Source organism: Odocoileus virginianus, chromosome 33, assembly GCF_023699985.2.
Source record: "Odocoileus virginianus isolate 20LAN1187 ecotype Illinois chromosome 33, Ovbor_1.2, whole genome shotgun sequence".
NCBI classification, from domain to species: Eukaryota; Metazoa; Chordata; class Mammalia; order Artiodactyla; family Cervidae; genus Odocoileus; species Odocoileus virginianus.
Window position 1 is genome coordinate 32,525,459 of NC_069706.1, and position 12,545 is coordinate 32,538,003.

A 12,545-nucleotide genomic window follows, 5' to 3' on the forward strand; every position below is an offset into this window, starting at 1 on the left:
ATCGAGTTGGTGATGCCATCCAACCCTCTCACCCTCTGTCAGCCTGTTCTCCTCCTGTCTTCAATCTTTCCCAGCATCAGGGTCTCTGATTTCTGCCATATTTCAGTCTCTACCTGCTCTGACTTCTTTTGAGCCTTGAAACATGCTTACATCTTATTTCTTAAAAGCTTTCTCTTGATGCCATTATTTCCTAAAGTTATTGTCTATTTTTCTCTTTGGAGACTGCTAGGTTTCTGGAGATAATGTTTCAGCCCTTCCACATTTCCTTTTCTAATGTATGTGTCTGTCTTCCCGTGTTTGGAAGATTCTTGAAGAAGGGACTATCTCTTATTTTTCCCTCTCCTGTAGTCTCTTGTGTACAATAAGAACACAGCATTGTTTGTTGATTCTAGAGGATGTATCTGTTGTAATAATTTTCATTTTAAACAATGTAGGAGGGATCTCCCTGGTGGTCCAATGGTTAGGACTCCACACGTTCACTGAAGAGCACCCAGGTTCACTCTCTGGTCAGGAAACTAAATCCTGAAAGATGCCTCGCATGGCTAATATATATATAATATAATATATATAATGTATTATATTCTATATTAACATATAATATAATATATAATTATACATTTAATGTAATATAAATATATATGTAATGTTATATATTATATAATATATATCAATTATATAATTATATAAATATATATAAATTAGATATAATTATAAGTTATATAATATATATTATATAAAACATACATATAAATTATATTATATACATTATATAAATTATAATATATAATTATTTATCATATATATTATATATTCCATATTCCATATTATACATTACATACATTATATATAATTATATATATAATATGGGAAAACCAAGCTTTGACTATATATTAATATATATAACATATATTACATATTATATTAGTATATATGTAATATTATATATGAAATATATTAATATGGTATATATTAATATATAATTATTATAGAGGATAATTATCCTCTATAATAATATATTTTATATATAGTCAAAGTTATGGTTTTCCCAGTAGTCATGTATGAGATCTGAGTGAAAGTCGCTCAGTCGTGTCTGACTCTTTGCAACCCCATAGTCCATGGAATTCTCCAGGCCAGAATAGTGGACTGGGTATTCTTTCCCTTCTCCAGGGGATCTTCCCAACCTAGGGATCGACCTCAGGTCTCCCACATTGCAGGCAGATTCTTTACCAGCTGAGCCACAAGGGAAGCCCAAGAATAGTGGAGTGGGTAGCCTATCCCTTCTCCAGCGGAGCTTCCTGACCCAGCAATTGAACCGGGGCTCCTGCATTGCAGGCGGATTCTTTACCAACTGAGCTATCAGAGTTGGACCATAAAGAAGGCTGAGCACAGAAGAATTGATGCTTTGAACTGTGGTCTTGAGAGTTCCTTGGACTGCAAGGAGATCAAACCAGTTAATCCTAAAGGAAATCAACCCTGAATAGTCATTGGAAGGACTGATGCTGAAGCTAAAGAGCCAATACTTTGGCCACCTCATGCAAAGAACTGACTCATTAGAAAAGACCCTGATGCTGGGAAAGATGGAAGACAGGAGGAGAAGGGGACGACAGAGGACAAGATGGTTGGCTTGCATCACCGATTCAATGAAGATGAGTTTGAGCAAGCTCCAGGAGTTGGTGAAGGACAGGGAAGCCTGGCATGCTGCAGTCCACGGGGTTGCAAAGAATTGGACATGACTGACTGAACAATAGCCTGTAAGCTCCAGTAGTGCGGACATCTATTTTTGCTTTCCATGGTGTTCCCGGCGCCTGGTAGAGTAGATCATTGAAAAGGGAACAATGAATATGTGAAAGTAACTTTAGATGACAGGGAATAGAAAGGCTTCATTAAGCATTTCAGAGCATGTGCAACGAATGGATACATAAAAGGTAAGAGTGTGGTGTAAAAAGTTCATTCACTCCATAATGTTTAAACTTACATTGGGTAATATGTTAGAGGCTGATGACAACCATGGTGAGCAAGATTAAGCCTCACTGGCTTTATTTTTAAATTTTTGGCCACACTGTGTGGCTGCCAGCATGCAAATGCTGCAAAACTGCGGCCAAAACCACGAAACAAAATGCATTCATAGGCAAGGGTGCCTCTGTATTTATCCAGATCATCTTCCGCCCTGTGCACGTGCACCACTTTCCTCCCATTATCCTGATTCTTTGTCCTCCTGTCCCGTGGACAGAGGAGCCCGGCAGGCTACAGTCCATGGAGTCGCCAAGAGTTGGACACGACAGATTGGCTAAACACAAAAACCACTTGCTTCCTTCTCTGTACTTGATGAATCGTTTTGGGCAATTCTCCTCCTTGCCAACCCCAGGTCCTCCCCACCTTCCTCCCCCCCTGGTAGGTCCCCTTGGCTTAATATGCTGGCAGCATTAAGCTACAGACAGGAAAGTCATCATGCAGCCAGTCCCATTCTGTCAGCTCCCTCTATAAATCCTCTGGTAGCTGTGACTGGCTTGCTCTCAATCCCCTTATGACTCACAGCTCTGGTCCTGAGCAGAATTCATCCCATGCAATTTTAAGATGGCAGATAATTTTCATGGGTTTAGGATGGACAGGGGTTTCCCAGGTGGTGCTAGTGGTAAAGAATTTGCTTGCCAGTGCAGGAGATGAGAACCGAGTTTGATCCCAGGGTTGGGAAGATGCCCTCGAGTAGGAAGTGGTACTCCACTCTAGTATTCTTACCTGGGAAATTCCATGGGCAGAAGAGTCTGAACATACCTATCCTAGGATGAAGAAGAAAATATCCATAGCTTGAGACCCTGGATTTCAGGCAGAGACCTGGTCTTCCAAATAAATTCCAATACTATATTGCACACTTGATGCTCTGACCATTCCCAAGGACAAGAAATCATGCAGAGGATGGAAAAGTTCTACAGGGTGCGAATTAATGTTTCTTTTCTCTAAAGTAGCAAAGACTGACTTCCCTGGTGGTCCAATGGTTAAGAATCTGCCTGTCAATGTAGGGGACACAGGTTTGATCCTTGGTCTGGGAAGATCCCACATACTATGGGGCAACAAAGCCCGTGTGCCATAACTACTAAAGCCCATGTTCTCTAGAGCCTGTGCTCTGCAACCAGAAGCCATCGCATTGAGAAGCCTGCGCATTGCAATTAGAGAAAAGCTGCTCGCTGTAACTGGAGAAAGCCCACGGGCAGCAATAAAGACCCAGCACAGCCAATAAATAAATAAAGGAGCAAAGGAAATGTGATAGTTGCACGCTTCAGTGAACCTTGGGATATGAATGGAGGCTTTTCATTGGAATTCCAGATCTCAAAACCAGTTTGGCTGGTCAGTTATCATCAATGCTCTCCACTGCCAGGTTGAAGTATTTATTGAAAAATTGAAAACACAGATGCAATGTATTATACAAAGAAAAGTCTTAATACCCATAATAAAAGTACTGCTGGAAGGAAACAAAGCCAGTGGCTACCTGCCCTGGGAAGGTAGGCACTCAGTGAAAAATGAAGTTCATTGGTAGGAACTAGTCTAATGGAAAATTAGGGGAAAAGGTTAAAAACAGAAGAAAAAAACAAACCCAACCCCACCCCTGCAAACCTAAACGTGACAGAGTTTGTTGTAAGTTTGAGACAAGTGCGTTATCACCAAGATTTCTCCGAACCCTCCTCGGTCTGTCCCCATGAGTAGTAATCAGCTTAATTTAGGGCCTTCAAACCTGAGGTAGTTGAGGGTCACCTGAAAGACATGTCTAGAAATCACCTACTCTCAGAATCGGACCCAACGATGTTTGACCAATTGTTTCATGTTGCTTTGGCTCCTGGGGTGGGAGACTGAGTCTCCACTCTGGGTTGTTGACCCCGTGTTTGGTCTGGACCTGGGAGATGTGAGCAGCAGACAGCTGGCCCAGTTTGCTGAGTTGGTGGCTGGCAGGCCCGAGGTGGTGGTTTTCTTTGTGACAGGCAGTGTGGTCTCTGGAGGACCGAGGATGGCAGAGAGAGGCAAAGCCGGTCTACGTAGAAGGCCAATGCCAGGACCAAAGGCTTTCATCGGCGGGAAGGATTTCCAGAGACGTGGAAAGGTGGCAGAAGGTAGCAAGAACTTTACCACTCATTAAAGACCAAGGTAAGTGGAGCCAGGAGACCCCTCTAGACTAAGGAGCTGGCCAAGAAGCAGGCACCAGCCAGGTGTGAGCTCAGAACCAGCCCCTTAGCAGGAGGCAGAAACAAATCAACCGGACTGAATGACACATGCTTGTGACCCCCATGGTACCTGGTGTAAAGCCTGTTGTCTGCCTTGGCAGCTCAGACACTTCCAAGAAAGGATGCTCTGGGCAGTAGTTCTTCCAGCCACTGGGTTAGGGATCCCGTGGGCAGCGGAATTAGCAAACAATCTAAATTTGAGTCTCACGTAAACTCCATGCTCAGGAGTTTAACCCCACAAAAGTAGGTCTTTGGATTTTTTCTTTTCCTCATCAGGTACACTCATACCCTAACTCTAGAGATGAGACACTGTGTTATACAATTAAGGTAATGGATACGGCTCTATTTCATTAGCGCTAAGCCATTTCCTTGTTGTTGTCCTGCCTTGCTGTGACCCACTTACACTGAGCCATGAGACTCCAGTCACGAATGATACTCAGTGACTAAAAGGCTGTGAGGTCCATTTTTAGCCCTAGGATGTGATTAATGGTTTAATCAAGGTGTTTCACACCCAGAATAACACGCTCATTTTTAGAACAGCCAAGGTACGACACTTTGATTTCAGCTGGAGAACGGGCTAGCTTCTAAGTCAAGTGCTTACGAAAGTAATTATACCAATTCTGACATATATTTCTTCATGGGAGACAGAACTAGCCTGTGTTCCTGTTTAAGTACTTCCATAATTGTTTTATTACTCTGGAAAAACTCGTGCAAGTTTTAAAAATTACTGTGGCTTCTTTTTAGAGGGAGGGTCATTTAGAGAAGCCTAATTTGGCTCAATACACTAGATTTTCTCCTCCTTGGTAATTTGGAACACAATCATCTGAATGGCTGGGATGCTGGAAGCAAGGACCAGCCACCTTTGGAAATGCTGACCCACGCTGAGAACATACCAATCGGCTTAACTGGTACAGCGGGGCCAAGGATGCTACATACACATCATTCCATTTGAGCCTTGGATGGAAAAATATCCATAGCTGAGCACAAAGCAGCAGTCAACGTAAGACCGGTCAGTTTCGACAGCTGCTGCCTCTTTAGCCCAGTTTGGAGAGCACACATCTGAGTCTCATAATCTGAGCTAATGGGAGGCAGCTCTTCGAGTGCCTGACTGAGAAAATGCAGAGAGAGGGAGTTGGTGGTGGGCAGGGGGTAGGAAGGAGGGAGGGTGGATTCACAGTGATCAAACATGGGTCTCACAACCTGTCACGCAGCTGCACTTAGCTACGGTCCTTGGGGACAGGTCCTGGGACATGCTTGTTGGCTACTATCTATGAGCTGCTACAGATAAACGAAGGAAGACATCGTCTGTCCAAGATGGGAAGGTCACTTAAACGCCAGGGTCCATCTGGAGGTGAAGAAGTGCTGGCAGGCTGCCCGTCTCCAGGACACCATTCACGCTCCTCCTCCTTCTAATTCATCCTCCTCCTTCATTCTGTCCGCAAGGCAGCGAGGGCCCGGGACGTGTAGTTGGAAGGAGTCGGAGCCAGGGTCCCCCCCCCCTTCTGGTTTTCCCTGACCCAGATTCTCTGAGAACGTTCTTGCTTCGAGATTCAAACTGGTTAACAGACCAGATCTTGACCTTGTTTCTGCCTCTTGAGGAGAGATGTCCCAGGGCAGCGATGCATGCCTTGCCATAGTCACACCTGAAAACTCAGCTGCTGCCAGCATTTTCTTTGTAGGTTGTAGTTGCTGCTGCTGCTGCTAATGGAGGTTAGTCATAAATATTCAAGGTACCAAACCAAGCCCAGGGTTCTTTCCTGTTGGGACCAAGGTGGCCTGATCTTCTGGGTCTATTGATTAGGTAGAACATGGAACTATCTCCTTGAGATTCAAGAGGATGCCAAGGCAGAAAGGGATTGGAAACCCCTCACCTGTTCCCCCTTAGGGCCCTGCCTGTGTCTGAAGGGAGGTGCCAACTCGAGGGACCATGGAACATTCCTTTGGGGGCAAGGGGCAGGAAGTGTGGCATCTCACTGGCTGGGTTCAAGCATGGGTAAAGGTTTTTAGCCCAGTCACGGGGAGTTTCTGAGACGGGTGGGACTCCTGAAGACCTGGGCTGTGTGCATCCTTCCTCTCCCTCTCTCCGTCATCCCCTTCCCTTGTGAAGGTGGGCAGAGGCTTTCGGCTGGGCTCCAGCTTTAGAAGGCAAGGCACTCGCTCTCCTTCCGCTTGACCCCGGGGAGTGGCCTCGGTGGACCCACACTCGTTCAGCAGGACACTCGGCTCGGGGGCTGGCGGGGAGCACCACGGCGAAGCCTGGTCAGCACCGTCGCTGTGAGCTGCTGTGGTTAGGGGGCCCGCGATAGCCCAGGGCTTCAGGAGCAATCCCCTGGGAGAGTTGGCTATGTGAGTAGAACTTGGGGAGAAAAAAGAAAAAAATACAACCCAGCCAACCACCATAAGAAGCAGTGGGAATCCATGGAACTGCCGAAAGAGGGGACACAGCCTTGGCATTCTCTGCCAGGACACTTCTGCTCTGCTTCCGACTCTGCGCAGACTCAGGGTCGGGTCCCGGTTTGGAATCCATCAGCCCTCCGGTGCTCACAAGTTTGTGCAAATGATGAAACGGAAAAGACTGAAAGGAAGACGGAAGAGAAAAGGCGTAAGATCTTTCCTCTCCAGCTCAGTAGCGCCCCCACCTCCCACCAAACAAGGACATCAGATGTTTGGGGGTAAAGCAGGACTTTCCAGGAAGGAGGTCCCCTCTGTTGCGGTGGCCCTAGTCCCCCCACCTCTGGGGGAGGGGCTGTGACAGAACCCAGATCACGGGCTGGAACACAGAGGGTGTCCCTGTGGAAGGAATCTTTGGAAGGCCTAGGCGGGCCTGGGGTGGACCCCCAGGGTCTGGCCTGTGACTGGGGGCAGAGCGCGCGCACACGCACACACACACACACATGCATTGATGGGCAGCAAGGATTTACACTCTGACATGTGGGGCATCGGTGTGACTATTCTTTTTCGGTTTTCGCTTCTTGCAGTGTAGATGGTGGTGCTTCGGTTCCTAAAAGACAAGTTACTTCCGTTTCAGTGTTTCATACACGCATGCATTCATCTAACCAACAACCACGGGTGCCAGGTTGGGTTCTGAAATACATGTGATCGTAACTGCATCTCCCGGGTCACGTGTCCAGGGAGGCATCTCTGGTGGGTTCCCAGAGCCGGCGAGCCCAACAAGAGTCACCGTCTTGGCTGTGATCAAGTTGGCCTCTTTGGAGGTATAGAAAAGCAGTCTGCCCAGATTCTGGGTGACTGGGAGTTTCCGGGCTGGTGGGCCAAACCTTCCTCCACTCTACCCTGTTTCTAGTTCCTGACTCCTTTCGATTTCTCGCCATGGCTACCCATCACTGGTTCTAGGCAGCCACAAGCTTGGAACTCACTAACCCTGTCTGCTGGGTCTTCACCAATCACTATTCATCCATTCACTACTCAACTCCATGCTGGCCCAAAACAAAACTCCTGGGGGAGAAAACCAGGTTAACTAAGCCTGAAAGGAAATAGTGGTGAGTGAGTGGCCACCAGTCAATGTTTAGGTTTTAAAAGGTGACTACAAAAGCTTTCTGTCCACCACAGTCTACCCCAGTTTGGGGCTCTCAGGCCATTCAACACTAGAGAGAAGGGAGGCTCTGAGAGTGCAGGGAGGAGGGAGAAGTTCCTGGTTCAGCTTTCCTGGAGGGGAAGGACCCTCATCACATCCTCCCCCCACCCCCACGGGCTGTGCGGGCCCCCGCCAGGCTCACCTTCCTCCCAGCCCTCGGCAACCCCAGCCAGCTCGTAGTGCTTTTTCCGAAGCTCTCCCAGTTTCTGACGCTCCTTCTGCAGTTCATTTTCCAGCTCCAGCACCCTAACCTGTGGGGAAAGTTGGCCTTTTCTTTGAGCAGGGATCTGAGAATGGTCTCACGTCAACTAGTCCCTTTCCTTGTGGTCTGGGACTTCTCTGTTATGCCTGCTGTTTCCATAGCTCAACCAGTCCTCAATTTCACCCTTGTCTCTGCTCGGATTTCTCCACCCTCTGGTCATCCATCTATCTCACAGGCTTTCTCACTGGGATCCTCTGTTGAAAATGAATGATGCTTTATGACCAATGCTTAAATGAGAGAAGAGCTTATCTCATATTCCTCTGATAAATCACTAACTAAAAACATACTGAATGTGTGTGAAAGTTGCTCAGTCATGTCTGACTCTTTGCGACCCCATGAACTGTAGCCTGCCACACTCCTCTGTCTGTGGAATTTTCCAAGCACGACTACTGGAGTGGGTTGCCATTTCCTCCTCCAGGGAATCTTCCCGGCTGAGGGATTGAACCTACGACTCCAGGTCTCCTGCAATGCAGGCAGATTCTTTACTGCTGAGCCACCCTCGGCTATTAAAAAAAAATCTTGCCATTTGCAACAAACGGATGGATCTAGAAGGTCTTATAAGTGATATAAGTCAGCTAGAGAAAGAAAAACAGTGTATAATCTCTCCTATATGAGGAATCTAAAAAACAAAACATGAAAAGAGACTCACAGATACAGAGAACAGGAGTTCCAAGAATGAAGGGGGGCAGAAATAAGTGACGGTATTAAGAGGTACAAACCTCCAGTCGTAAAATAAGTCATAGGGATGCAATATAGAGCATAAAGAATATGGTCAATATTATTGTAATAACTTGTATGGAGACAAATGGTTACTAGACTTATGTTGATCATTTCATGGTAACATGCAAACATCATATCACTATGTATACACCTGAAACTAACATAACATTGTTCATCAACTGTATCTCAATACATAACAGAAAGAAACGGGAACAAAAAAAGGACAACTCTAATGTTAAGTCTATCTGTATGATATATTCTAATCCAGTTACAACCCATCTTTCAATCCCAGTTCCCTGTAAGTCCAGGAAGAAACCAAATACAACAGTTCTGGTCTCTTTGAGGTGCTGGTATAACTTAGGGTTATTACTGTGCAGGAAAAGGTATAATCTCACTAAAGGAAGGGTTGGTTCTTGGTTATTCCTTCTCATTAACTTTAGGAAGTTTTTTTTTAATTGGAGTATAATTGTTTTACAATGTTTATTAGTTTCTGCTGTACAATGAAGTGAATCAGCTATATGTATATATGTCTGTCTGTCTGTCTCTCTGTCTGTCTCTGTCTGTCTGTCTGTCTCCCCCCCCACCTGTTTGGACCTCCTCCCTACTCCCAATCCTACTCCGCTAGGTCAGCACAGAGCCCTGAGCTGAACTCCCTACGCTATATAGCAGCTTCCCACTAGCTCTTAAATTTACACATGGTAGTGTATATATATGGCTTCCCTGGTGGCTCAGCAGTAAGGAACTCGCCTGCCAACGCAGGAGATATGGGTTCAATCCCTGGGTCGGGAAGATCCCCAGAGAAGGAAATGGCAATCCATTCCAGTATTCCTGCCTGGAGAAACCCATGGACAGAGGAGCCTGGTGGGCTACAGTCCATGGAGTTGCAAAGAGCCAGACACAACTGTTTAGCAAATAAACAACAAGTGTGTATATGTCAATGCTACACGCCTAAAATTCTGATCTTTCCTTTTTTTTTTCAGGTTTTTTTTTTTCCATTTATTTTTATTAGTTGGAAGCTAATTACTTTACATCATTGCAGTGGTTTTTGTCATACATTGAAATGAATCAGCCATGGATTTACATGTATTCCCCCATCCCGATCCCTCCTCCCACCTCCCTCTCCACCCTATCCCTCTGGGTCTTCCCAGCGCACCAAGTCCGAGCACTTGTCTCATGCACCCAACCTGGGCTGGTGATCTGTTTCACCCTAGATAATATACATGTTTCGATGCTGTTCTCTTGAAACATCCCACCCTCGCCTCCTCCCACAGAGTCCACAAGTCTGTTCTATACATCTGAGTCTCTTTTTCTGTTTTGCATATAGGGTTATCGTTACCATCTTTCTAAATTCCATATATATGTGTTAGTATACTGTAATGGTCTTTATCTTTCTGGCTTACTTCGCTCTGTATAATGGGCTCCAGTTTCATCCATCTCATTAGAACTGATTCAAATGAATTCTTTTTAATGGCTGACTGATCTTTCCTAATCACCTATCTCCACCTCCACTGTTTTCTTCCAGCATCATTTATGTTCATTCTTGGGGTGATATGTATAGCTGTATTCATTTCTCCCACAAGTCTCTCTCTGACTTCTCCCCATGGAAATAATATTTGGGGTCAGTCTCACAGGCAACAGTCTGATTCAACTTACTGATGGAGTTCCTACCTGGGAATCCATCTCCTGCCGTTTGATCTGGGTCAGTGTAATGCTTGAGAAGTCCATGCTGTCTGCAAAAATGGAAAAAGGAGGGTCTTATTGAATGATACTCCAGCTGACACTTACTTGAGAAGTGGCCGATGCCGATGTTCTGCTGAAATGCTTGGTTTGTCATTTACCAACAGATGCATGGATGTAAGTAAGGGGTAGAGTAGAAGGAAGACAGGGTAACCAGGATCAGAGCCGCACCCCCCCTCCCCTAACAGACAATCATGCCTGGGGTTGGGGGGGGTGGTGGTCATTTCCCTGAATTCAGAGGAATGACTCAATGGAAAAACTAGCTAACGCCTGTCCATATAGTGCTATAAATAGCATGCCCATGGGGTGTCTCAACTTACAAGAAAATAAGTTGGAATGTACAAAGACGAAAAATGAGAGAATTTGGAAGCTGGCCTGTGGGAAATTGGGATGGTGGAGAAGAATGTACCCACCCACACATGATGGAGAAGAAAAGCTCGGCTTCTGAGAGCCTACCTGTGTCCTCGATCTGTGATTTGCCGGAAATGGTTGAGGCCACAACCTCGGCGGTGGCCTGGTTTACAGCCCGAGAAGCCTGCAGCAGCTGGGCCAGGTTTGGGCTGTTCTTATCAGCTTTCACCTGCCAGGACCAAGCAGACTTAGGGTCACACAACAGTCAACTGATGGCTCTTGACAAATATATGCGCTCTGCCGTAGCCACCCATGAACTTCTCAAAAATCACTCCCTATGGGGGCAACCACTGGCATCACTCTCTAGTATCAAAAATCATTTCTGGCTTATTTGCCTGGTGGCCTTGAACTCTAACTTAACCAGTTTTTGAAAAATTTATGTTTAATTGGACGATAATTACAATATTGCAATGCTTTCTGCCATACATCAACATGAATCAGCCATACGTATACACATGGCTGTATACCTTAAAACCTCCCTCCCCCCTCTCTTAAACCCCCCTCCCCCCATCCCACCTCTCTAGGTTGTCACAGAGCACTGGCTTTGAGTCCTATGTGTCATATAGCAAATTCCTACTGGTTATCTACTTTACATGTAGCAATGTATGTGTTTCAGTAGTATTCTCTCAAATCATCCCACCTTCTCTCTCCACTCTATTTTGATAAAGCGTTCCAGTTGTGAAAACCAATTTGGGGACAATAAACAAGGAGAGTAAAAGAACACTCCCTGGGGAACTATACAACCCATAGAAGGATGTTGGTGATGAGCTTTGTGTTGGGATCAGTTGGGGCAATGGTTCGAACCTGGAGCCTTTTGAGGACAGGCAGACATTGGCTGTGGAACCTCAGAGCCAAGCCAGGGAACCAGCTAACTGGGCCGGCATTGTTCTTACCTGAGTGCTCCTTGAATGCATGATAGCTCAGGGGTAGGCATGGCTGGACCCCTAACGGCCATTTGCAATAAAAGTGAGGAAACCAAGAGGAGTGCATGTGGAGAGCGGGGTAGAGGGGCTCCCTGCTGAACGAAGGCTTTTAGGAGACCCCTGGAGGCAGAATTTTGAGACTCAGCCTACCTGGATGCTGGATAAACCTCTGTTCTTGGGGCCAGCGGCGCAGTTTGGGTTTCTAACCTACCCAGACCTTACAGTGTCCTGGGGCAGCTGTTTCCAACCTTTTTGGCACCAGGGACCGGTTTCGTGGTAGACAATTTTTCCATGGACCAGGTGGGGGCTGGGGGGTGGTGGTTTCAGGGGTGTTTCAAGCACATCATGTTTATTGTGCACTTTATTATTATTGCATCAGCTCCACCTCAGATCATCAGGAATTCGATCCGGACACTGGGGACCCCTCTCCCTCGTGGGGATCCCATCACAGATCCTACCTTGGAGGCGGCTACAAGCTGGGCGGTGCTAGCAGCAATTTCACGTGAACACACCATGAGCTCCTCGAATTTCCCTCGGCCTTGTACCACCATATCAGCTGCGTCTCTTGAGAGTCAGGAGACCAGACGGGTTATGAAACTGACAGCTGTAACCCCTCTGTTCTCACTGAGACTACTTCCATCACCTTGGCAGACTGGGAACCCAGCCTGCCTGCCCCACTCCTGTGA

General features: G+C 46.2%; 1 protein-coding gene across 4 annotated transcripts in view; it reads right to left on the minus strand.

Annotated features, from left to right (window-relative positions):
• Nucleotides 1–3,367: 3,367 nt before the first annotated feature.
• Nucleotides 3,368–12,545, minus strand: part of HIP1 (huntingtin interacting protein 1) — a 135,409-nt gene continuing 126,231 nt past the window's right edge. For 3 of the 4 annotated variants that reach the window (XM_070460233.1, XM_070460234.1, XM_070460235.1), the window contains exons 27-32: nt 12,318–12,423; nt 10,982–11,105; nt 10,457–10,518; nt 7,949–8,057; nt 7,133–7,212; nt 3,368–6,786 (exon numbers count right to left, since the gene is read on the minus strand). In XM_070460233.1, the coding sequence (XP_070316334.1) occupies nt 7,160–7,212; nt 7,949–8,057; nt 10,457–10,518; nt 10,982–11,105; nt 12,318–12,423 (454 nt within the window). In that variant the 3' untranslated portion in view covers nt 3,368–6,786; nt 7,133–7,159. Of the gene's footprint in view, nt 6,787–7,105; nt 7,213–7,948; nt 8,058–10,456; nt 10,519–10,981; nt 11,106–12,317; nt 12,424–12,545 lie in introns of all 4 variants that reach the window. The other variant, XR_011485276.1, reaches the window with a different exon arrangement.